Source organism: Pyrgilauda ruficollis, unplaced genomic scaffold (genome assembly GCF_017590135.1).
Source record: "Pyrgilauda ruficollis isolate IOZ18807 unplaced genomic scaffold, ASM1759013v1 scaffold165, whole genome shotgun sequence".
NCBI classification, from domain to species: domain Eukaryota; kingdom Metazoa; phylum Chordata; class Aves; order Passeriformes; family Passeridae; genus Pyrgilauda; species Pyrgilauda ruficollis.
The window spans coordinates 185,547-212,121 of record NW_024515320.1 but is presented as its reverse complement, the minus strand read 5'-3'; the positions used below and the strand labels follow the sequence as shown (position 1 = coordinate 212,121).

General features: G+C 40.6%; 2 protein-coding genes across 4 annotated transcripts in view; one reads left to right on the top strand and one right to left on the bottom strand.

Moving 5' to 3' along the window:
- Nucleotides 1–26,575, bottom strand: part of MTOR (mechanistic target of rapamycin kinase) — a 63,653-nt gene that overhangs the window by 30,670 nt on the left and 6,408 nt on the right. For 2 of the 3 annotated variants that reach the window (XM_041463348.1, XM_041463346.1), the window contains exons 9-29: nucleotides 26,137–26,323; nucleotides 25,799–25,927; nucleotides 24,749–24,993; nucleotides 24,354–24,569; nucleotides 23,434–23,639; nucleotides 22,821–22,943; nucleotides 22,424–22,513; nucleotides 22,244–22,336; nucleotides 21,615–21,749; nucleotides 21,164–21,293; nucleotides 20,720–20,970; nucleotides 19,832–19,873; nucleotides 18,646–18,732; nucleotides 17,911–18,078; nucleotides 16,991–17,103; nucleotides 16,364–16,526; nucleotides 16,021–16,113; nucleotides 15,201–15,347; nucleotides 14,264–14,406; nucleotides 13,496–13,658; nucleotides 13,236–13,381 (exon numbers count right to left, since the gene is read on the bottom strand). In XM_041463348.1, coding sequence (XP_041319282.1) covers nucleotides 13,236–13,381; nucleotides 13,496–13,658; nucleotides 14,264–14,406; nucleotides 15,201–15,347; nucleotides 16,021–16,113; nucleotides 16,364–16,526; nucleotides 16,991–17,103; nucleotides 17,911–18,078; nucleotides 18,646–18,732; nucleotides 19,832–19,873; nucleotides 20,720–20,970; nucleotides 21,164–21,293; nucleotides 21,615–21,749; nucleotides 22,244–22,336; nucleotides 22,424–22,513; nucleotides 22,821–22,943; nucleotides 23,434–23,639; nucleotides 24,354–24,569; nucleotides 24,749–24,993; nucleotides 25,799–25,927; nucleotides 26,137–26,323 — 3,070 coding nt within the window. The remainder of the gene's footprint in view (nucleotides 1–13,235; nucleotides 13,382–13,495; nucleotides 13,659–14,263; nucleotides 14,407–15,200; nucleotides 15,348–16,020; nucleotides 16,114–16,363; nucleotides 16,527–16,990; nucleotides 17,104–17,910; nucleotides 18,079–18,645; nucleotides 18,733–19,831; nucleotides 19,874–20,719; nucleotides 20,971–21,163; nucleotides 21,294–21,614; nucleotides 21,750–22,243; nucleotides 22,337–22,423; nucleotides 22,514–22,820; nucleotides 22,944–23,433; nucleotides 23,640–24,353; nucleotides 24,570–24,748; nucleotides 24,994–25,798; nucleotides 25,928–26,136; nucleotides 26,324–26,575) is intronic. The other variant, XM_041463349.1, reaches the window with a different exon arrangement.
- ANGPTL7 (angiopoietin like 7) lies at nucleotides 6,225–12,353 on the top strand. The gene is made up of 5 exons (XM_041463350.1): nucleotides 6,225–6,716; nucleotides 8,323–8,423; nucleotides 8,744–8,938; nucleotides 9,719–9,917; nucleotides 10,888–12,353. Exons 1-5 carry the CDS (start codon nucleotides 6,338–6,340, stop codon nucleotides 11,055–11,057), a joined length of 1,044 nt encoding a protein of 347 aa, XP_041319284.1. The 5' UTR covers nucleotides 6,225–6,337; the 3' UTR covers nucleotides 11,058–12,353.

Genomic DNA, 26,575 nt, shown 5'->3' with positions numbered 1-26,575 from the left:
CAGCCAGGCAGAGCTGCCAGGGGTTTTTAGCCACAGTGTTGCTGCTGGAAATCAGGGCAGTTTACTGGATTAGAGTCAAGGGGATGGATTTCTCCTTCTAGCTGAAAAAAGATAATTACAAAATCTCTCTGGATGAAAGGAGAAGGTGGGAAAACATCTCTCAAGATATGAGAGCCAATGCTGTTGGCTAAGCTGCTGGACAGTAACTGAAGTCTCTGTTTACAAGCAGATGTCCTTGCAATTATTCCTAGCTCAGAATAATGTTAAGTTTAATATTAAAGGAAAAGATGAGTTGTTCTCCATAGTCACTGAGGGAAGAACATACTCATCAGTTCATTTTTGTTAAAAAGCTAGAAAAAACTCCACCACTATCTCCTACTTGAAGGCTTGGCAGGAGAGCCTTAAAAGAATGTTTTTAGGGCATTTAGAACATTTTAGAAGTTCTTAGGTATAGCTTTGGTAGGTCACTGGTAACATAGAGAGTATTCAGCTCTACTGCTGCTATGGGCTGGAAGAGCATTCTAGTGCTAATGCTCAAGGAAAAGATTTAAAAATTATGTGTTTTCAATGCTAACATACTTACTAAAATATACTGGAGCTGTTTCAAGACAGAGCTGTCCCATGCTTGCGAGTGGGAGAGCACAGGAATAACAAGACTTCCTAAGTCAAATCAACTTTGAACTAATGCACTAATTTCAGTGCTTAATACCCACCATTTCATTTCACATTTAATTCAATAAACAAAGTGATTAGCAAAACCAACAAAACAACAGAAGACCCTTACACTTTCCCTCTAAATGAGCATATAATTCAGTTGCAAAACTAATTCTTATCAATGAAGTTTGGTATGAGTTCAGCTCACGTGGGCCCACTGCATAATTACTTTACACAGAACAATATAATTTAAATTTCCACCCCCGTTTATTAAACAGTATCTGTACTGTAGTCAGCATCATGTCCAACCCTAACCTATTTGGAGCACTTGATCATGAGGAGTGGGATAATAAAATGTAAACAAGCCTTCTGATGAAAAACATTTTCCAATTGCTATGTCAGTCTATCCCTACAAAAAGTGACTACCCTTGACAAACTTCCTAATACAAAAATCTTGGTCAAAAATCTTAAATCTTCGAATTTTATTAGTAGTAAAAAGCTACATAAATCTACTGCTTGGTTATTAAGATATCAAAACTGTAGGTTTTACATGTACACTGAGCCAGAATCACAAAAAAACAATACTTAAGAGAAATATACTCCTATTGCTTGTATATTTTAAAGGTTATTTAAACAGAAACCAGACATGAACTGGGAATCAAAATCCTACCTCACAGCCAGAAGTGACTGCATTGGTGATTAACCAGCACCAAACCTGCCACACTCACCAGCATTGGTTGGGAAGTTTTAAAATTGGAGAAATCTTAAATTGGCAAACCAAAACCACTACACCAACTTTACTGTGTTCAGTGGGAAGAGAATGCAAATGATGGGCTTTTCTCCCCTACAAACCCAAGGCACAAATGTGTAATATTTACTAGAAATGTTCTCTTTTATACAGTTCTGGGAGATTTCCAGTCTTCCACTATCTTTGATATTGACAATACTCTCTGTCACTCAAAATACATTAAATTTTCAAGAACTCAGAAGCAACCAGACTTCCTCATCTTCTCACAAAAATTAGAAGAAGAAACCCTTTATTTTAACAGAGCCTTTTCAAGCGGTCCCAAACTTATCCATGAGGGAGCACAAACATTTCCTATTGCCAGAATGCATCCCAAACATAATAAAGAAACTTTATTTTTGCAATAAAGCAGCTTGTATGCAGAATCTAGACAAGTAGATAACCTCTTATTTTTTTCAGTCTCCTCAAGTTTGCTTAGAAAGATTCTCTGTATGACGGACTTTACCAGCCTCAGCCAAGCTTGTTTTTCCTCCTGAAGAAGTGCTGAGATCTGCTTCTAGGATTGGAAGGCACTGCTACTTTGTGGAGACTTGGGGGAACAGATAATCCTCTGGCAAAAGGAACTGGCTTTGATGGCCATTTTCCCCAGTTCCATGATTTATTTGTCTTGAGGCATCCCCCAGTCCCTGACTCAAGAAATCTCAGAAATGTCCATCATGCCACTAAAAAGTATTACCATTCTGGGAACAAATATGTTTGAGAAACTGATACCAGGAAAGAACTGTTTTGAATAAGAGTTGTGATGATTGAGTGCTTCCAGGCCAGAGCAGTCCCTTTGGCTTCCAACAAGGAGACACCACATTGCTCACAGGCATCCAAACTGGCTAAGTTCCCAAACTTGATATAAATGCTTGCAAAATAAATAAAAACATTCATCAGTTTTGAAAGAAAAAAATCAGTGAAAAATGTTAAAGTAAATTTCTTAGCTAACCCTGCTGCTTAGGCTGCAAAAGGTTTTGTATCACCTATTTTTTATTAGCCAGAAAGCAGAGAAGAAAAAAAAAAATTGCTAAGTAGGATATTTAGCAAAAAAAGGTGAAACACAGAGCCAGTCTTTGTGTTTTGGTTATGCAAAGAGGGGATGCCTTAAATAAAAAAGAAATCACAAATCACAAAAGAAAGCAGGAACTAGCAGTGTTTTGTTTCTTATCAAGCCCTCTCCCATATAACGTCAGAGACTTACAACACAATCCTGACCATAAAGCTGTAGTAGAGTAAATGCTGGAGCATTTATGAGCATCTCCAAAGCCAAAGGTGAACAGTTTCACATTTGCTGGGAGGGAAAAGCAGTATTGCAGAGCTCCAGCACAGTGTGGGCTCCATAATGGGCCAGCTGAGAGCTGATGAGAGCCTTTGCCACCTCAGCAAGCACCAGGAATTCCAGATTCTCAGCATTTGCCAGATGCATATTAAGGGGTTTGCAACGAATGGCTACCAAATAAATAGCCACAGGGCACTGAGCTTTTCTTCTTGTCTCAGCTTTGCATACACCTGCCAGAACAGCTTCCCAGAGAAGGCAATCATTTAAACTCACCTCTAATTTAATCTGGCCCTCCAGGGACAGGAGATAACTGGTTCTAATCAAGTAATAATGATATATTTGAATTTAGTAACATCAATCAACATTATAAACATATGGCACATACAGATTGAAACCATGATTAGCCTCAGTTCTCCCAACCACTTCAGAACTGCATCATTAATAAAGTCAAAAAGGATTTGTCTCATGTTCTTGACTTTATAATCTTGTCTTTTTAGCTATCATGTACCACAGTATTTCCACATACAAAATATAATGGAGGAAAACTAGGCTGATGGATTTCAGGTCAAATGATGCTCAATTTCTCCATCAGTATTGGGGAAAAGAAAGAACAGGATCCACCCCGTAATCATGGAACTAATTTCTCCCCAGCTATGCCCCAAACTTTACCTCTTTACAAAATGTACCAGGATCCTGAATTAACATCTTAAGTAGAACAGTACAGAACAGCAGAACAGCTTTTGTCAGCTCCAGCTACTGACCTAACCTGGCAATGACTACCATCTGTAGCTATTGCCACCTCAGTGACCATATTCAGCTCTCCATGAAACTGGGAAAGACCCATCTTTCAAATATTCATAAAGAAGTCAAATTCCACTAAGGCTGATATCTCTGCCAAGGGATGTCTCTGCCCAAATCTCTTTTAATGTTTTCTCTAAAATAATGACAGATAGGAAGATTTGTGCTTTTTCATTCCTGCACAATATGTCTGTTGTCACCCTCTTAAACAGTACAAAGCATTCTGTTTTAAATCAGGTAAATCAAAGTACTCGGAAGAAAGATGGTTTGCACTTGGATATACAAATTAGAAGCTGAATCCAAAATAAAACCCTGGCTATCTTATTTCCAATTAAATATTCCAGTTTAGAGAAGGGATTTGGAGGCCTTTTTGTCGTGTTTTGTAACATATGTGTTCAATTGAATCTTGGATCCTTTCAAAATTTGTATAAAGAGGGAATGCATGGACCTACAGGTGGCTCCCCTCTTCCACACCTGTCCAAGACAGGAGAGTTATGGTGAGTGGGAGCAGCAGCAGAATGGATTAAAGTCCTGTGTAACACAATGGGGGTGGTAGCACGGTGGCCTTTTGGGGCAGAGAAGCAGAGTCTGGCCTGTTCTATTTTCTGTTCCAACTTTGACAAAAACATGTTTCTCATCTCAGGAAGCCAGTGAAGAATTTGCCTCTGGGAATCACAGAAGCTCCAGCTGGAAGAGGGCTCAGACAGGATTAGAGGCAGAACAAAAAGGTCAGGCTTTCATCTGTGTGCAGTGGCACTTTCTGGTCTGAAGTATAAAAAGCAACTTTGCTATGGAAGGTTTCTGGAATGTCCACGGCAAAAATTGACTGAAGTCTATGGTCTGTTATGGAGGTACCCTCTGTGCTTTAAACAAATTGTACTTGATACTCCCTGGCAGTATCTCAGCTCACCAATCCCACACAGTGGCCTCAGCAGCTGACACGACAGACTCAGTTGTTTTCTCTTGAGCACAGCACACAGGCAGTCAGTCACCCACAAGACAACTGCTTGTTTGGAGAGCTCTAATTCTGACCTCCTCATAAAGATTCCCTCTTCCTTCTCTATAAAAATTCAGATTTACAAGTATTAATATTCCACTCCTGCAGTGCTTTGATGACTTCATCTCCCAACATCTTCACACTCTTGTGGTCTGTTTTGGAGAAAAACTATTAGCCAGCCCCAGTGAAAATCAGAGGCAATAACGAAGCATCAAGCAACAAGTGTATCAGAGCTGAGGAGGGAGAGAAACTGCATCAACAAGCAATTGTGCCTTCTATTTCTTTAAAAGCAAATGTCAGGTCAGCAAGGCTCTTCTAATGGTTCCTAATCAAGCAGAAATCCTGCAGCCACTTTGGATCAGCAAAAGAAGCCAAGATGGGACAGTGTGTGTCAGCTGGGTTTGTCCTAATGGCCTTTGTGAGAAGTGCAAGATTAGCTTTCTTTTGTTTCCTTGGACATCAAGAAGCTTTCACAGTGTTTATGCAAGGAGCAGATACATGAGGCATTTAATCCTTTATTTCATCTTATTTCTGCCCGTTATCATAATCAGAAATTTTGCAGGAAGATGCAAGAACCCACACGTTAGGCAATTTCAGAGCAGCTGGCCTGAGGAGCAAAAACTTATCCAGAAGGATCTAGAAGTAAGCCTGCAGACCTTCTGGAAAAGGCTGCACCTTGGCTGAAATGGTTTTATTTGGACATCAAGCTGCTATACTAAAATTCTGAAGTGTTAAAAGATATAAAAGAGGAGGGGAAGATGGCATCTCAGCCAGGTGAGACTGGACTAATACTCTGAATGTCTAAAAACTTAAGATTTACTCTAAAATCTACTGTTTATGTAACTATGGATATTTTAATTAACCATAGATTTGCCTCTCAAAATCCTATTAATAAACTGGCCTCCCTAACACTGGTGTTAGATCCCATTGCCTGTAAAAACAACCACCCTGTGTCAATTTTACATAGACTCTCACCATTACTTAATGTCCTTTCACTTGCCCACTATGAATAAACAGAGGAGTGAGTTTTTAATTACACATTCTGCAGATTTCATTTCATCCCACCCTCAGATATCCCATTTCTAAAAGAACAGCAGTGGATTTTACAACATTAATAGTGCAGAGAACCCAGTATCCAGAGAGAAGAGGATCAGATGCTTAACTAATTCATTTGCTAAAATACTGTCTAAATTAAGAAATAATGCAATCACAGTTACCCCAAACAACTTCTGGGGTTGTAGTAGGACTTGTAGCAGCCAGGGCTACCTTCTAGGGAGCTACGTTCCTTGAACTTCTATAAACTCACCCATTTTGAACAGCCTTTTCACATTCTGGATCTCTAATGCTCTCATGTTATTTAAGTGCCAGAACTAGTCACCAAGAGGGCTCCAATCCAACAGGCAATAATTGCTGGAAATTCTTCTCATTTCCTAGCCCTCTCCTACACCCCTTCAAGACAGAACTGAGGGAAGTCCCTCCTGCTCTCCCCAACCTTTCCTGGCTGAAACCTGTTCCAATTTCACCCTGTAAATACCTGATATGAACAGATGAACTGGGAGGGGCCAGCAAGCTCTTCATAGTTTCAGGGGGGTGGAGGTAAACAGAAAAATAGTATATAAGATGCTTTGAGACAGACTTCCCAAGTGCATAGACTCTGACAGGAGGTGTCTGAAAAAAAGCCACTTCCTCAGGCTCCACCTTCAGAGACTCACTTCATTGGAAGCAAGGAAGGTACCAGGCTGCTGCAGGAAATTTTATACCTATCCCAGCTGCATTCAGACTACTGCAGTCAGCTGGAAGGTTTCTGTTGCTGTAAGCAAAAATGCCAGCAAGACCCACGGTTCAGCTGGCATGGCTCTGCATTGTCACTGTGGCTGTGGTGATCCACCCAGCACTGCTGCAGAAACCTCCCAAGAGGAGGATGATCAATGGGAATGCTCAGCTGAAGATGCCAGGCTGCTGTGAGGAGATCAAGGAGCTCAAGCTGCAGGTAGCCAACCTGAGCAGAATGCTGCAGGAGCTGAGCAAGAAGCAGGAAGGGGACTGGGTGAATGTGGTGATGCAGGTGATGGAGCTGGAAGGGAGCACCAAGCAGATGGAGACGCGCCTCATCGACGCTGAGAGCAAGTACTCCGAAATGAACAACCAGATAGACATCATGCAACTCCAGGCAGCTCAGATGGTCACACAAACATCAGCTGGTAAGGAGGGAGTCACCAAGCTCCCAGATACACCTCTCAATGCACAATTAATGACTAGTTCCTAGTGCTAGCATGTCCTGCTAACATGGTTAGCAAGCATGCACACTGAAAACTGCTGCTTAGGCAGTGACCATGAGAAAACTAGTTTGAATTTCTTCATCTGTATTTTTATATCTATGTCTGTTCTTAAGGAATGCAGAAATTGAACAGGTATTGCATTTCTACAGTGAGGAATTCAGTCTACTGTTTCATTTTCTGAGCAGTACACTACCAATCCTAAAAGAACAGGAGCTGGCTTGGTAAGGGAATGGCTCTGACAGTAATAACCTCTGAGCTCACAGAGCTGACAGGAGACGAGAAATTGTTAAAACAATTAGAAACGCTCTCAAGGAATTACTAAAGATTTGTAATTTTATCTTTATGACTATCTCTGAATCAGAGTAAAAAAAAGAGTGGTCCATTATTTTTGAATGATAGTTCTTAAAAGTTCAAGGCTGTAGATTAAATACAAACTGTGATATAGAATACAAACTGTGATTTATACCTAGCCAGACCACAGTTAAATTCTTCAAAATTCTCTTCCCTGAGGGAAAATGTCACTGCACACAGTGATTGCACAGGCCTGTACTCAATGTGGAATGCAGGTGCATTTTTAGGTCAGTTACCTGTAAAGGCACTTCTAGAAGAAAGCATCCTCTCTGCTGACTTTTCTCTTCAAATGAAATTCTGCAAAGAGCTTAGATTGTCTCAGTCTCAACTGGGTTTGCCAAAAGACTTCATTAGGATTTTTTTTTTTAACATTAAGGAAGAACTTCTAAATCTACTTATTTAATTCTTCCTCTAAAATATTCCATCTGGTTAGTTTTGACACATCACTATTTACAGTAGGCCTTAAAAAAAGTTACACCATAACAAGTCTCTTGAAGCTGAAGAAAAAACATTTACATGCAGCAGAAACTAGCCCAGAAGGTATTTAAGACAGATGTGTCTCACCTCACTAGGTAAGAGACATTTTTGAAAACTGTCAGACATTATAAAGCCTTGCTTCAGCTCATTTATCCTCCTCAAAATAGCTCTGCATTTTACCACCTTCAAGTCAGCTCCTGCAACAGGAGGAAAAGAGGCTTTCACAGACTGACTGACTGCAGTTAAAAGGCACTTTCTCTGTCACAGATGCCAGTGCAGAGGGCTGAACAAACATCCCTCACCCACAAACTTGGCCAAGCTCTTCACACACTCAAGACAGACACCTCGCAGCAGGCTTGGCCATTTCACTGGATGTGTCTTTATTACTTAGTAGGGGGTGAGCAAATATACTTTCCAGCACGGACACACAGTGGCAATGTGATGAGAAAGCAGAGATGTCTTTTTGCATAGCAGAGGTTAAAAATATTAAAGTAAATAAATATCACAAAATCGCAGTGTTGCAACACCTTTTGCCAATGCACACACTACTCATAGTGAAGCCATTTCAGGAAAACATTAGACTTGTGGAAAGCCTTCTTCCTTACTCCTTGTACTACAAACTAAACTTTGCAGAAAGCACCCTTACAGAAGAGGAGTTCTTGCTGCTCAGATTCTCACTTTCTGGTTCTGATTCAAGTAGATGCTGTTTATGACTGCTCATCACTTTACCAGAGGAACTACCGAATTTCTGGTGTCTACAGGTTACCTCCTGATGAATTTTTGGGAATTCCAGATCTGGAGGTAAGGCTATTCAGTACATAATGCACATTACATGTCTTTAAAAATATAATCAAGAAATCCCTCTCTACAGAGATGATAAAAGCACACACTAAGTTTTGGTACCCTGCACTTGCCATCAGCATCTTTATCTAAGCAAACTTTAAAGGATGGAAAGAGTGTACGTACATTTAAGAGAGAAAATAGAAAAAGGGTTTATCTAATAATTTTTTGCCATGGAAGTTTCTTCAGGTTGTGAAATCTGGAACAATGTCTTGTGTTAAGAGAACTGAACCTTCCTAAGTCTACTGAGAAGTAACCACTGCCTTTTTTTCCTATTCCAGGTGTTCTGTGACATGGAGACAGATGGAGGTGGCTGGACTGTCATCCAAAGACGTAAAGTTGGTTTGACATCATTTAACAGGGACTGGAAACAATACAGGGAAGGATTTGGCAATATTAGGGGAGATTTTTGGCTGGGAAATGAAAATATCTACCGACTTTCAAGACGCCCCACTGTTCTGCGAGTAGAATTGGAGGTAATTAATAAGCTCTTAATTTCAGCAGCAAAAGGCTTCTTTATTCCCCAGTACCAGACACCAGCTCCTATCTTTTTAGGAGGCCCAAAGAATTTGCATGCTTTAATTACAGGAGAAGGAAGTAGGATCAACCTAGGAATACATTCAAACACAAGGCAGAAGTATGTTCTCCCCTGTGCAAAGCCAGTGGCACAACCTTCTGTCTGCACACACGTTGTGTCTTCAGAATGTCTGGGGCTCTTTGCAGAAGCCACTGCAGACAGAGATCAAACTGCTGATCATCTCAGATTTACAAATTCAAAAAGAGATGTCCCATTAAGTTTCCAAGCCTCTGAGTCTTCATTTTGCAGCACTTCCTTCCAGCCTGGGTACAAGAGTTTGCATTGTGTTGCCCTCAATTTCTCCAGTCTGTTAAAGGCTTGGATTTGACTTAGACTAGTTTATAGTTGGTACAATAGCTTTGAAGGATGGGATATGTATAAACTGAAAGGCTTGATACCTAAAAGTCACTGTTTCAGACAGGAAAAAAATTATTTGAGGCAGCATGCTGACACAAGAATACTGAATGCAAGAGCTGCACATCAGGTTTCCTACAGATTGTACAACACCAGTGCAGATAAAACTTGGAAGTTTCATGCTTTGCTCTGGAAAGTTCCTTTGCCTTAACAGAACAGTTTCTGCAGTCTGAGACAGCAAAAATATACGTATATAATTATGGATGTTGGAGTCTTTTTGGTAAGTGTTCTAACAGGACTGATTTCTTCTCCCTGCTGCGTGCAGGACTGGGAAGGTAACACACGCTATGCCCAGTACCGGCAGTTCACCCTGAGCAACGAAATCAACAGCTACCGCCTGTTCCTGGGCAACTACACCGGCAACACCGGGCGGGACTCCCTGCGCTACCACAACAACACGGCCTTCAGCACAAAGGACAAGGACAACGACAAGTGTGTGGATGACTGCGCCCAGTTCCGTAAAGGTAACACACACACACCCCCTCCTGTCCCCAGAGAGCGGCTTGGGTCAGCTGTAGAGAGCCCAACGCTCCCTCTGTCCATGCAACCAGTAACATCCGAATGGCAAATCAAGGGAGAGGTGAACCATTCTGGAAAATACACTTGTGTGGGAAATCTGGCAGTTAAAGCTGATTTACAGAGCCAGACTGTGTATTACAGACATCGGTACTCTTAAAATAAGTGTGTGCTCTCCCCTACACACAGTTACCCAGTCCATTATAGTATCTGCCAGACTGTCTCACATGCTGATAAAATACAGTGAAGACAGGAAGTTATTCCTTAATATCTATCAGGTTCTTATTTTTCCTTTTATTTTTGTAAGTTTTCAAATCCTAGTATTAGTAGGCACCTGTAATTCTTCTCCTGTATTCACCTCCACATTCAGCTTGACTTGTGATCTTTATTACAACCCTATTACAAGCCTCTAATTTCAGAGGCTACTCTCTTAATTTAGCATCTTTGAGTTCTGTCAAAGATCATTATCTTCATTACATCTTGCTCTTTATTTTCCACATTATGTCACACACAACATGCAAATAAAACTGTTGATCTCAGTCTCAATAAATACTCAGAGAGTTCAGGAACTTTTTAAACACCCTAAGATGCTCTAACAAATTACCCAGATTCATTTCCTATGCTAATTCACCGAGTCAGAAACACGTCAAGGAAATATTCTAAGAGGAATGAGCAACTAAATTAAAAGCTACTGGACTAATTTGACTATAGAGCTGTAATGCCTTTAAGTTCCTAAATATCTATGTTAAGTTTTAAATTTACCTGCAACCTCAACTATCAGAGCTATAGGCTCCAGGGATTAAATGCTGTATTCTGCTCATTGTCATCCAGAACAAGTAGTAATCATTAATATAAATTGATGATATAAATATAATTAATACAAATTAATGTCAGGAATCTATTATGTTTCCTGACAAGGTGGATATTGGTACAACTGCTGCACAGATTCCAACCTGAATGGGGTCTACTACCGCAAAGGAGAGCACACCAAGAACATGGATGGCATCACCTGGTACGGATGGCACGGATCCACCTACTCCCTCAAGAGAGTGGAGATGAAGATCCGGCCAGAGGATTTCAAACCATAGAAAAAATCAACGTTTGATTGTACAGCTACATGACTTCACCACGCAAAAGGTGGGCAATAAACAGCCAAAAAATGTTTCATTTCATCCAACAGATGCAACAGCTACGTACTGGTGATGTGCACAAACACTGCGACACCAGCCACAGCCACCAGTACTATCAGCACTCAGGCTTGTTTCCTTCTCTTCAGGCTCTTTGCAAAGGGAAAAATATTGTGTTAGAGTAGCTTAGAACTGAATGCACTTATAGCACCTTCAGAAAACCTATGGGTGTGTTTTCACCAGCAGTGTGATTACTGGGTTGCCTTAGTACTATTAACCAGATAGGCAGGGACTGAAAAGCAAAAGCCTCTTTGCTTCCTTTCCTTCAGTGTCTGGAGCAAGTACTGCTAAGCAACTTCTTTCAAGAAGCACTCAAACCACAAAAGTTACAGACTCGTTTAAGCCAGAGGAATCAATCAGAAGTGTCCCTGATGCACCTTTCTTTGGTGTACATTAAGTGGCTTACTTTCCCACAGAAGAACAAAGCTTAAAAATGTTGCATTAATTAGCATTGTCCAGATTCTCCCCTGACCTTTTACTGCCACCTCCTGCTGCTGCCTCAAATAATCCCCACTGAAGGATGCCCTAACAAATAGTAACACTGGAGGAGGATTTGTCCCATGGGCCCTCCAATGTTTATTTTTATCCACACAGATCACCTAAATGCTGATAAACTAGAAAAATAACTTTCTGGGCAGTTCTCAAACTGTATTCAGGTTAGAATACAAACATGCTGTATGTCAGTAAGGTTGAGAATGAGCAGCAGGTTAGCAAAGAAAAAGTCCAGACACAGCCAAAGAACTCGACTCCAACACTTAAAACCACTGTATTCATGAGCAGAACACTAGTACACACCAGAGAATCCCTAAGTGCCAGAAGTTATTTCACCTAAGAGAATGTTTGCCAACACAGCAGACTGAGGAGTATCAAAATCTGTTTTGAAAACGACCCCAGTTGGAAGATACCTAGAGGTATTCTGTCAAAAATGAACTTCTCCCTCACATAACACAGTGTTAAAGATAACAGTTAAAAAAAGAATGAGACTCCTCCTATAGCCCTACCACTGTTTGAATATGTTGGACAAGATCGTTATAATTAATATATCTAATTTTATTCACCTTGAAGAGAGTTTGAATCTAGATTAGGTTGTTCAGTCCTGTGTGAAATGGAAGATAAAGGTGTCTTGGGAATTTACATATGTTCAAATATTCATAATGCAATTTTCAACTGTGTGGAACTATAGTTGGAACTATTTTAACTGTGGTCTATAATGGATTTTTAAAGGTTTCTAAAACTTTTTCGTTTCTAATAAATTGTTTCATTTTTAAGTGTGCTTTATGTCAATTCTTTGCTCCTTAACCTGCTTTTTGATACACAAAAAAAAAAAACTGCATAAGCAACTGAGACCAAGAAAAAATGCACTGAATTCTGTATTTTTCTCAATAATATGAGGCAGAATGAAGGGTGAAAAAATAATAGAGAAAAAAATTGGAAAACACAATTCCAAGGAAGTAGGAGGGTTGAAAAATTCACTACATAAAGACAAAGTTAAGGTTTTGCTCAACCAAAATCAATTTGTTAATCTCAAATAGCTGAGCCAACATTTCTGTGATATGGAATAGAGATTCACATTTTAAAACATGTAGTTTAGCATCAAATTCTGTGCAGGTTATTTCAGGCTAACATCTGTGTCACTGACCAAGCTCAGAAACAACACATAATTTATGATACCTTCTATTTGACATAAGAGCAATGAGACCTATCTAAGCTAAATCAGCAGAATGTGATGAGAAATCTTAATTAAGAACTTCAGCTTTTCTGACTTATTTATATGCAGGTATAGAAATCTGTCTCATTCAACCTGCAGCCATTTCATGACATTCCATAGTGAACTGGGAGGGTGAGAGAGGGGAATCAGAACTTTTTCCTGCACTTCATCCTGCAAAACTTCCCTGGGCTTCTATCATAGTTTTAACCACACAGTAGAAGGACAGAACTTAGCAGCTAAAATTGCACATTTGCAAGTAGTTTACCAACATCTTATGACAGAGTGAAGTCCTAAGAACTGCCTAGATTTATCCTAGTGGTATCTTAAATTAGCTACTTGAAGAGCAGAAATCTCACCAGTTGTGGTCCTACCTGATGAGAGACTCTAGAATAGCTGGGGTGGGACCCTTTTGAAATTCCAGCTCTTTGTAGTGAAGGGCCTTAGCATATGCTCGACATTTGGCAGCTCTTTCCCCCAGAAGGACAATGCCATTGTCATCTCTCAAAGGCAGTGGGCCCTGGGAAAGAGCACACACATCAAGAACAGGATGAGTGTTACAAAGCAGGCAGGAACTCCACAGAGAATAGCCAGCACAACAGCACTAGAAGGAGCTGCCCAACAGCATCTCTACCTTGTCACTGTGCTCCATGAATTCTGCCAAGTTCAGCAGGGTCTGAGTGACTTCTGCAATATCCTGAGAAGTCAAGGCCAGCTCAATGCTCCGGATCAGCTCATCCTGCTGGTCCTCGTTCAGCTCAGACCAGCATGAAACAAAAGCAGCATTGAAGAGGTCTCTGGGGAGGAACACAAAAGACAGTGTGAGGTGGGGATTCATGAGAAAAAGTCTGTTTGATAGTGGGCTCACCTTATTAACCAGAGAAAGAGAGCTAAAAAATATACTTACATGCCTGCCTGCAATAAACAGTGATTAGTTTTGATAAAGCTAACTTCTGTGAAACCTTCATTTAAAAAATATAGAATAGGCTGGTATACTACAATAATAGAAATGTTGTGCTATCATATGCTATCAAAGTTTCTCCAAACATGCTGGTTGTAAAGAACCACTGCAGTTTATTTCACTCAGATGCATTTTTATTCACCACAGTAAATACTCAATACAAATATTTCATATTCTGCTGTTTTTCCAGCTTCACTTATGTGTATTACCTTATTTCTGGACTAACATACAGAATTTCAATGAAAGGTTTTGTTCACATCATGGAGCAGCCAACTAGGAAGTGTGGAAATGAAATCAAGCTGTTGGCTCTTTGATTTATGCCAAAGCAGGAACTGTCTCTATTTATGAAACCTAAGACCTTCTAAATAACCTTATTTTTTTCCTTATAATATCTGGTTTCCATCTACCATTTCACATGATAAAAATCCAGAAATACTGTACCGAGCCATGGGATTATAGGCCTGAGCCAGGGCCCAACATGAGCGCAGGGATGGTGAGGAAGAATCTTTCAGCAGCTCTAAACTCAGTCTCCTTAACCATTCCAACCAGTCATCCTTGGAAACTCTTCTTGCTGCTCCCCAGGCCTGCAGTGCAAAGGAAGACAATTCACCTACCAAACAAAGCACTACCCAAGAGCACAAGAAATGTATCAGCAGGCAGCATTACTTCTTTACAGCTCCAAACCACATGCTGAGAATTCCTTTTCAATTTCCTGAAATCCATTACCTTTACCAGATAATCTGCAGTACTTAAGTCTTATGCCTAAGAAATCTTCCCTAAATGTATTCCTGCAACGACATGGCAAGTATTTAACATGAACAATCCCTTCCCTACAAAAATATATGTTGAGCTGAAGACACTGTTGAAACATCAGCTTAAAAATACTTAATGCATTTAGAATTATATTTTTAAGTCCAGCATTTTCAAACCAGTCCATCCCATTACTGAACTGTGTGCTGCATGCATGTACTGTTCAAACTAAGCAGTGCTTTGCTATTAAGTTCTGCCTTCAAGAAAATATAAAACTAGGATGTAAGAGGAGCAAAAGCAAAAATAAAAAAATGGCAGAGGCTCGATGAAAAAGATGTCTCTTTTGGTGAGACATTATTCATTGTGATCTAGAAAGTCTTGTTCATACTTAACAAGCAAGTGTAAAGGTTACTTCACAGCCATTCACTCCTATCTTTAAAATTAGAAGGTGCTGAGCAACTTTTAAGAGTCTCAGACACTACTTTGACCTCAGTTTTGTACACAATAGAAAAAGCAACATAAAGCAATATAAATAAATGTAGTTCAGATGTATCAGACAAAACTCCTTCAGTGTGACACACTGGCTCCCTTCAGTAGCAAATTCACACTGTGAAGGCTCCAGTCTTACCTTCTGCAGGTTGATGGTGCTCACATGCAATTTCTTCATGGGACCTGTTTCCACAGGACCAGTGGCCGAAGCTTCTCCCTGGTTGCTTCTCAACATTCGATGCTGATAAATCAGAGGATCCTCCTCTTCATCAGCAAGAGTGTAACCCTACAATAATTGGTTTACAGTGAAGATCACACCCACACATATAGAAGCAATTCTTGACAAGCCAAAAAAAAGCACACTTGCAGCAAAATCTTACAGCAAAATCTGTGAAGGAAATAACCATGTTCCATTATAAAGATTACACCTTAAAAGCCAGAGAACTCTAAATGATATCCCTTTTCTACTCAAGGTAACTGTCAAGAACTCTTAGCTCCTAGTATAAAAAGCCAAAATAATGTACATTGAAACAAGCACTATTGCCTATTTGACTTGCTAGTTCCTTATTCCACACAAACTGTAAACTAGTTACTAAATTTTTAAAATGTAAGACATTCCACAGAAAATACTGAGATAACAAGGTCTCCTCAAGTCCTGAAACCATGGGAAAAATAGGATAAATCCACATTTAAGAACTATCAAGAAAAAGAATAGTAATGACACCGGCTACAAGTCTTAAGATCTTCCCTGGAACTTGCCATGATTTTTCTGTAGGAAATATTTAATATCAGTAGACAAAAAATTTTCCATTGCAACTTCAAAGTTACATTAAAAAGCTGCACTTAACACAGAAACAGAGCAACAGCCACTCCTCATTTATGAGTAAATACAAGTGAAACATCTGTTTCAACATGACAATATCCCCAAAGTGCAAACAACTGTACACTTGTCAGCTTACCTTTACAATTCTGCAGATGAGAACATCATAGCGTTGATGGTTAATTCTGTGTCGCACCAGGACTTTGTTCACCATTGGGATAAAAATTTGGTACTGTAAAAGGGAATGCATCATAAACTTATTACTCAGTGGCACCAAGAACAGTAAAATTCCATCACATTGTCAGAATTGGTTTCTCATCAACAATTTGATTTCAGTAACTCCCAATTCCAAAAACAACTAAGAGAAGAAAAATCAGTTCTCTTGGAAATTTGTGAGTACATAACAAAACTTCACCTTTAAAGCCTTGATCTCTGGAACAGTCACACCTTCTGTGAGCTTTCAAGCCAAAGAATAATATTACCTTCTTTCCCAGCTGGAACACCAGAGAGGAGAGGGTGTCCATTGCAGTTGTTCGTAGCTCAGGGCTCTGATCTAGTGTTCGTACGATGGGATGGATAATCCGTGATGCATAATCCGTGAAATCCAGGGACTCTGTCAAGCGGTCCACTGTTTCTAGAGCAGCTCTTAAGTCAGAGCAAAAAGAGGGAAGAATTTGTCTCTCATAGTGTTAAGAAAGAAGAAATAAGAAAAATTATTGAAGTGCTCAGTCCTCCTAGGATTAATAACAATAGGAAAAACAGGCCACCAGAACTCTGTTAAAGCAGCTAGTACTTGCAGGACAGTTTGCAAGTGACTAAAATACTAGCAGGTGAGAATCAGAAAATCTTAAAAACCCCAAACAAACAACAACAACAAAGAAACCCAAACCAACCAACCAACCAACAACAATCAAAACCCATCAACAAACCCAAAAAATTAGTAACACTGCTGTCATGTCCAAACAAAAATAACCTTTTGCAATGATTTAACACAAAAAAGCTGAGGAAGGGACTAAATGGTATTTAATTGTAAATGTTTAGCCACTGCAGAACTTGGATATCACAGGTAAAACTACAAAGAGAGAGACTGCAAAGCCACCAGGACTTACTTGCGAGCCACCACAGGGACATCTGGGGCATCAAATAGCTTTACAATGGGAGGTAGTAACAAATGAAGGTAGTCATCCAGGTTAGCTCCGAAGAGCTGGATCGCATTGAGCAGCTGGAGAGAAAAACCACAGAAGGCTAGAATGTCAAGGGGGTGGAACAGATCCTAAAGATCATCTAGTCACAACCTCTCCGCCATGGGCAGGGACACCTTCTACTAGATGAGGTTGCTCAAGGCCATATCCAACCTGACTCTGAGCCATGACAGTGTGGGGTCATCCACAACTTAAACACACAACCTCTTCCAGCGTCTCACCACCCATGCAGTAAGGAATGTCTTCTTAATATCTAACCTAAATTTCCCCTTTCAGTTTGCACCTGTTACTCCTTTTCCTGTCACTACAATTCCTGACAAAGTGTCTCTCTCTGGCTGCCCTATAGCTCCTTTCATACAGTGGGTCTCCATATAACCTTTTCCTCTCCAGGCTGAAGAGCCCCAATGTTCCCAGCCTGCCTTCACAGGGGAGGTGCTCTAGTTCTCTTAACAACTTTGTGGCTTCCTCTCAACCTGCTCCAATGGTTTCGTGTCCTTCTTACATTGAGGACCCCAGAACTGTAAATAATGCTCCAAGTGGGGTCTCACAAGAGTAGAGTAGAATAGAGGGGGAGAATCAAATCCTTCAACCAAAAGGACCCAGTGTGACTCAAAGTCATGGATGAAATCCATTTTAAACAAGTCAGTATCCAGTGAAAAATTTCTTCAACCCTGCACTTTAAACAACTGTCTGCATCATTTCACACCAAGCCACTGCCAAACTGCACCTGTCCATTTGATTGTGCAACACACGAGCACGGAGCCCTGCTGAGCTGGGAACACACCTGCCTGTGCCCAAAGCACAGCAGTGCCTGCAGCCCCACTCACCTTCACAGAAACAATGCGGCCCTGACTGTTGTCATGCATGAAGACCCGTAACATGTGAGGAATGAGCTGAGGCAGGTAAAGCTTGAATTCACCTCCTAGAGCTACCACAATCTGCTCAATAAGTAGGATAATTGTGCTCTGTATGGAGTTGTTCATAACCCAGAAGTCCTACAAAAGAAAGAAAAAGAAAAAGGGGAAAAAAAATCCAGCAGTTCTTCAGCTGAGCTGTACCAATTACAGGAAAAGTAAACTGTAGGGGACAGTCTGTAGATAAATTCAAGATTGCAAGGAAGGACTATACTTTCTGGTTTTAAAACACTCTGTGCTTCCAGTACATTTATAGTTGTTGAAAACGACCTCTGGAAAACTGATTTTTTCCTAATCCTTCTACAAGTTGACAAACATTTAGTGAAAATTATGTGAAATGACACCTACTTATGAACTCCAGGTATCTCTTGCTAAAACTATGTTTCTGAAAGTAGTCAGTGCACAAAATCCAGCTGCTGAAAAGAACTCAGTCACTATCAGAACCTGAAGCTACACTTCAGTTACTACCAATAATGTATATTGTACCTTCAAATAAATGGTATTTCAAAATACAATTATTACTTCAAATATATGCAACTCTGCACTTCATATGAACTTCTGAATTAGCTGATACTTTTGATAAGTTATTTGAAAAAGACTGTCCACCACTCTGTGACAGTAAAGTACTGGCATAAAGATCGCACTCACTCTCATCAGGGTGACAATTTCATCCATATAGGGCCGAATATGACTTCTCACAAAGGACACCAACATTCCTAGCTGCTGGAACAGGAACTGGAAGGAAGAAATGTGTAATAATCAGTGTAGCTTACCCAAATATCAAAGCCACTGGGTAAAGAGTTTCACAGGCAATTGCAAGCTAATTTATCAAACAAATAGCATGCATAGCTCCTATTTGCTCAAAATCTGGGGCTAAATTCTTGGCAGCTTCAGCTCAGCAGTTTGGGTTTTGTGGGTTTTTATGGGTTTTGTGTTTTTGGTTAATTTTTATTGTTGTTGGTTTTTAAGAGGGCAGTGGGGAAGAAAAGTGATTTTGAGTTTATCGGTCGGGTTTCCCCAGCTTGCATAAAAAAACCATTGTGAGCTCAAAGCCTCAGACACTCAAGCACACAAACAGGGGTTTATAAAGTCCCAGCAAATCTATAGTGTCAGAACAGACCTGCAAGCACAGACACCTCAATTACAGTGTATTGTAATTCAATTTGAAGGATGCTTCCAAAAATTTAGCCCCTTGTCTTTTCCCCCTGCCTGAAAACCAAACTGACACACATTTTAAGATACTCCTTCTGTACTTTTTCCCATCCCCCACAAGATATATTGGTGAAAAGTTACTGGGGAACGCAGTTAGGTCCTTGCCAGAAACACTGCATTTTTTTTAAAAGATGGTTGATTACACCATTCATTCTTCACCACCAAGAAGAATTTTGACTTAGCCAATTTTATTTGGATACACTATGACAGTTTTGTAATTCCTTCCACCACAATACAATCTTAAACATCCAATTGTGACAATGAATTTACTCTTTAAATTGGTATGAAATCAAGTGGGCTAAATCACTTTGATGTAGAGAGTCTATTTTCTCTACAAAAAATAGGAAAATGTAAGTTATTGTCTACTAAATTTAATTTCTTCATGCAGTTTTTGAAGACTACAGTCACAAAATACAACATGGAGCTCATAAAAAGAGATAACACTTTCATGAGAACTAATAATAAGAAATAACCTCAGTTCTTTAGTGAGAACAGTACACATACATTTACCAAAGATGAACTCTGAGCTCCTGTACTGTGCCTGTTTTTTGGCGTAGTGAGAGGATGCTTACATACAGGACAAGGACCTTCCTCTTTTAGGCTTTATGTCACGCATACCCACCTCAGCTCTTCTCCCCAGTACACTTTCACCATCTTCTTTTACCTGAAAATTTTTAAACAGAGTGTGCACAAGTGCATAGCTTTCAAGCAAGTTAGATCAGTCAGGTCTAGAACCTCAGACAACCCAGACACGAGATGTTTTCCTTACAATCTCAGTAGTAGTTCAGGCTGGGAGAAAACAGCAGTTCTATAGCAGAGCTGGGATTCTGCTAAGGGAGCACCTATAAAACACAGCAGCAATAAGGAGTACAAACTGCCCTTCACACCCCAGAGCATTTGGCTGCCTGAAGAAGAGCCTTGGCAAACAGCAGCATCTCTGGTTAGATGAACCTTAAGCCCATCATCATCTTCACACAATTCTCATTTCCTTCTATAACTGTAACTTAAGTGGGAAGGAAGAGAAAGCACTGCTGTGGAATCACCACCCATGTTGCTCTAAATGTTAGCAGACTGTATCAAATGGATTTTTCCTTCTCAGAGATGAGCTGAAGTAAAGGACAGCACCAGAAATTTGAAGAATCTACCCCTATTATTTAATAATACTGTTTGCCACAGAGTATTAACACACAGATCACTGAAAGATCTGGAAGCTGCACAGATTTTTTTCCTGAACAAGATCAGCTTGGTGAAAACACAGAATCAAATACTGGCCTTCCAAGGATTATGCTCAGAAGCAGCCATTTCAATAAAAAGCAGAAAAATTGTTTGCACTGGGCATTCCAGTAATTGCTCACAGAAGGGAAAAAGCAAAGCTGAACCTCACTTCTGCAGTGTGCTTGGCATCAACACATAGCACAGCAATGCCCAAAGCCAGTCACAGTCTCTTCAAGGAAATGGATTCTTAATTTCATACAGTGGACCAGGAAGGAGTGGTCCCCAGCACACTCACCTCTCGGATGGCACCGTCACACACCCGTATTACATTAAGGAACGTTGGCATGACCTGGGGCAGGAACTGCACACACTTCAGTCCAAGGGATTTGAAAATAAAGGTGATGGCCTGAACTACCATAGTGTGGTGTTGGGACAAGGATTGGTCTCGGAAAATTCTCATCAGTGCCACCATAGAGACAGCTGGATAGAACTCATCCAGAGGGAGGTTGCCCATGTTCACCAACATCTCACTGGTGCTGTAGTCAGCTAGGAGAAAGAAGGCAGTGTCATGAGCTAGATATTAAAAGATCTTGAATATGGGTTCTGGAACACCTAAGTGTAAGTTGAAAACATGTACACTAACAATTCTTTAAGAAGAAGAGACAAACTGGCAACAAAACAGTCAAGATGTGTTTGTAAATCATAAAGCTATCTATCTGAAAGAAATTGAGATGCTTACAAGAATCCTGGCTGGATTTGGACTCCGAGAGGCTAACAGCTGAAGCATCTCGTGATTGATCGATCATGCCAATGTTCACTTTGTGTTTGTAAGGGTCCAAAGCACCCAGCAGCCCCAACACACGAATAGCCTGAAAAGACACCAAAAAAAATTCACTAGAACTTCATCACTAAGGCCAAAAACAACACTCAAACCCCCATATTTGCAAAGATCCTGATGACTTAGGAGGGAAGATCTGGAACAGAAGTGACTGCCTGGAAAAAACAGTCCTTTCCATCCAGCTTCATTGACTTAACACATGCACTCTCTTATTTCTGCTTATTGCGTGTTGCTCAGTCACAACAATGTTCTCTCCCTCCCTGCCTCAAGTGTATGCAGGCACATTTATTTGACACCTCTCTCTTCCCAAACAGCTTTGCTAAGTGGTTGTGTGATAGTTTCATGTTCATACCTCTCTGCGGGTGCCCTGGTTTTGTTCAGTCTTCAGGAAGTTCAGAAGCACCTCCAGCAAAGTTGGGTACTTCCTGTATGGTTCTACCACATAACCAGTGCTAGCCACAAGCTGCCCCAGTGTCCAAAGAGCCACCTACAAAGATGAAGCCCAAAGAAGATTAGTTTTTACCAGGGAATTTATCATGCCTTCTGATACATCAGTCATTCAACTTCTGTAAAGCTTCTTTGAGCATTTAAGGATCACACTGCAAATCACAGTCCATGGTTGGAAAGCCTCTATAAAGAACATTTTTCTATAAGCAATAGTAAAGGAAGTAATAATCAACAATATCTCAGGCTGTCACAATTGCCCTCACTCAGTGGTACAATTCAAATAAACATTGAATTCAGTGAGTCCAAGCCTTCCAACAAAAACAGCTTTCTTTTCCTTCTTGTTTTTTCCTCTAAAGCTCTGAACTACGTCACAACAGGTACTGTAAACCCTCACTGGTGAACTGTGACTGTAACTCCACTACAGACTTGAATGATTTCAAGTTTCATTTTAGCAGCTATGATGGTATGTGTGGATATTTTGTTACAGCTATGGTCACAGCAGCTGTCAAATTTAGCACAGTTGTAAACACTTACTTGTCTTTTAGCCAGCAGAGAGGAGTCCTGTAGCATGTCCATAATTATAATGAAGAGCTCATCCACCCATTTCCTCATCTCCAGCCCACTGACCTATTGAAAGACAAAAATTCATCCTTCATCTAGCATTCCCAAAACCTTAACAAGCATGGCAAAGAGGTATCTGCAGTATATCCCTACCTGTGCAAGCTCCCCTATTGTAGCCAGGACATTGTTAATCACACCTGGATTGGGATCTGGATCAGGATCTTTCAGTTTCACAATCAGTGCCTGGTGGATGACAGTGGGACAAATTAGGATGTGTTTAAAGAGTACTCAAAATTATCTTTCCTTTTGTTACACCTGACCCCACAATCATAGTAAGAATTTCAACAGTAAAAGAAACTTGGGTGTCATAAACATTATGCAAATCTGGACTTAAATTGGGCTAAACTGTCACCCATGTGCATTCCTGTGAGTAACATCTACATCAATTTGTCTTATTTCCTGCTATGATGAAGCAAAAGCACTGTAGCTCCTGAGGGACACTCCCTGTGTAACTTCATTCCAAAGTCACCAGGAAACACAGAGACCCTACCTTAAGGATAGGCTCCATATAGGGACGGATGAGGCGTGGAGCATTTGAAACCAGGTGACCCAACATTCTGGCACTCTGCTCTTTGATTCTACCAACACCACTGTGTTCCAGCTCTGTTAGAATCTGCACAAGAGACAATGGAAGGAAGCAATCCGGAAAAATAAAGGTAGGTAAAAATTCTTTGTGTTTCCTTCTGTCACAACTCAGTATTTGTAAACGCTGTTCTATGTTTCACTGTTATAATTTATCCTAAATTAAGCTAAAATTAATTAGCATAAAAGCAATGGCTCTAAAATCTGTGTTTACAAAGATTCACCTAAAAAAGCACCACACAACATTCTTCCTCAACAGAGATGGAAAGCACTCTGGCACGATGACTAGGGGTGAAATAACAACTGCTATCCTTCCTTTCTTTTTTAATACATCCACAGAGCATCAGTCCAACCACTGACCATGAGAAAGATCAGCTGAAACCCACTAAGCTGGGCAATAACTCTTTTCCAAAAGAGATTGATTCCCCTGCTCTCCATGCATTAACAGCTAGATAGCCCAGTTCTTTAACACCACCTTAGTCTCAGTATCAATTAATTTCCCTGCAGGAATCCCTCCTTACCTGGATTAACATCTTGCGAAGGAAAGGCATGACAAAGGCAGGGTTCATGCTGCTCAAGCGCCCCACAGTGCAGATGGCCAGCTCTCGGATTTCAAACACTTGATCATTCAGGGCCACAAAAAGAGCTTGCAAGTTTTCAGCCTGGGCAAGATGAGCATCAAACCGCTCATCCAGAGAAGCCAACACGCAGAAACGTATATCAGGGTCTGCAAGAACACATTTATTTCTCTTTAAATGCACTAAATTCCTGTCACGTTTTTGCCTTTGTTCACAAAACAGCCTCAGAAATTCTTCACAAGAGCTTCCCCAGAGCAAGACACTATATCAGTGTTTCACACACAAAAAACATGACAGGTCAGCCCAGAAATCTCTGTGCTGCTCAACATGCCCCAATAACCAAGTTAGTACAGTGGCAGTCTCTTGCACCTGCAAGTGTCACTTTTGGATGCTATGTGGCAACATGAGATGAGGTCAACTGAAAGAGCAAAAAAAAACAAGTACAAAGTTTCAACAAGAAGGACCAATTCCTTCCCAAACTACAGAATTTAAGGCTGTGACCCAGAACAGCAGCAAAAGGAGTCTCAGTGGTCTGCTTAGTTCAAAGGATTACCAAGGGCACATCTGGAGCATTTTTCCCTAGTGTTCTATTAATACCTCAGAAATCAAGATGTGGAAAAAGAAATTGGGAGACTTTTTTTTCTAGTTTACCAAGAGTGACAGATTAAGTTTAGTGACAAATATGTTCAAATTCTATCACAAATTCTATTTCTATTGGTAACATCATCACCTGCTCACATGATAAAATTAACATGTGGTAGGAGAGTCCTTTTCTCTGAATTTCTATTTCTGTTGGTAACATCATCACCTGCTCACATGATAAAATTAACATGTGACTCCTTTTCTCTGAATCCCACACTAACCTGGGTCAGTTATTCCAACCACAAGCAGTTTGCTGAGGACATCAGCCACGACCTGCACTGCTGTCTGACTGACCACATGGGCATGGCCACTGATCAGGTGGATGGAGGGTGTGAGCAGGCGAGAGCAGGTGCGGGCTGCTTCCATCCGGATCTCCTTGTGCTCGCTGTTCAGGAAGTGATCTGCGCAATGCCGAACGAACTGAGTCAGGGAGTGGCCTGAAAAGAGGAAGATGAGTGGTTAAACACAGGCTTACTCCTCAACTACCAGTTTCACCAGAGAACAGGAGTTTAAAGAACATGTTCTCTGAATTTTTCTGTTACTTGTACTCTGCTCCAATGCCCCAGTTGTTTCTATCCCATGCGCCCTTGCCCCCTGCTTCCTTATTTCATCTCACCTTCAAACTCAAAGCTACCGAGCGTACGCAGGGCAAGGGTGATGCTCCCCACATCACTGGCCTCTGGGATGTTGGTGAGACTGGGGGAGGCCAGCTGGTGGGCAAGGCCCTTTGGCATGCCTGGATGTCGCAGAGGCTTGTGCATCAGAACAAGAGAGAGCATTTTCAGCAGCCCATCCTGGATATCCTTCTTCAGCTGTGGGATCTGACGGCTCAAGTCGTACAGCACAGCTGTTAGAGCAGGGCTGAGAGCAAGAAGCAAGAAAAAGTCATTAGAAAAGAAACAATGACGTGGATATTTCACCTTTTTATTTATTTATGCCTTTGCCAATCACAATACAATTGTGGGCATTCACACAGGAGAGCAACACCTGCAAGCAGAGCACAGGGTCCTTGTGTGAACTGAGGCACGAGGTGACCTTCCTGTATAAACTGGGTGAGCAAAGTCCCAGGACTGCTGCACACATCACTACATTAGCCAGTGCTGCTCTAATACTGTTACAAATCTAAATGACTTCTTACACTTATGTTTTTTAAACAAAAATTCACTTCCACATGACAATACAATTTAAACAGACTTGTGCTACCTGAAAACTTTCTCCACACCTTTCCATACTAACAACTTAATTCCTCCAATAAGAACTGTCAGCTACAAAAGTGAAAGAAGCCAGGAACAAATATTCAGCACTTCAGCTCTCCTTCTCTGCCAGTCTGATATGCCACAAGTCTGCTGGCTATCAGATGCTCTCAAAAATTTCACAGGTTGCTGCCAAATGTGTTTAAATAGTGGAAAATAAAGGAGACTACTTTTGGACTAGCTGTTCTACAACAAGATTTCTTTACTGAGATACGAATTCTATTAAATAACAGACACATTAACAGTTAAAACATAACCAATCTTCTTAAAAAGCTATAGTGATCTTCTGAAAGATCACTTATGTCAACTTAAAAGCAATACTCTTCCTTATCAATCTGAAAACTTTTAAGATCTCACTCTGTATGGCTGACAATGGCATCCTGCAGCTAACAGCAGAACAGATTTATGCTTACCTCAGGCCTACAGCCAGCATAGGTTCCAAAAGCTCTTTGATGTCCTGCTGGATACTGGGTCCCATGGCTCGTGCCAGCATGCTAATGCAGGTGAAGACTGTGGCATCAACCTGCACAGACTTCTGTCTCCTGGAAAAGGACCACAAAATTACAAGGAGCTGCTATTTTCCAAACATCTTCCCTCATCCTCCTTCTGTGTTATCTTTCCTCATCCTCCTTCTGTGTTATCAGTCTTACAGAAACACTTCTGATTTTAATACAAGAATTTGATCCCACATTACAAAAATTATATAAAAAGCAAGTGTTTCCATTTCTTCCTCTAACTTTCACATACTTACTTGTGGGCAAAGTCCTTTGGGGGAAGAGCTGCTTTTATGATTTCAAGGACTTTTGGGAGGTAAGCTTGAAACTCAGACCTCACTGCCACAGAAAGCAAACCCAAGGCCTGGAAGGCTGCTGTTCGCTCCTTCTCCTTCTTCACACAACTGAGAACATGATTCATGGTGTCTGGAAGATACTGATCAGCTGCCCACAAGAGAAAATAATATGGATATTAGAATTCATTTAGGTTTATACAGCTGCATAACATTTCCAACTAAATCTTTACAAGTGTAAAACTAGAAAGCATACATAGTAATATTAAATTTGCTGACATGATCAGTGGCAAACATGTCACCATATAATAAACACTTCAAACTACAGAAGGCTTTGTTTTAAAAAAGAAAAATCACCAGAACAAAAGAGCTATAAAACACCCACACTGCAACAGGTTTTATA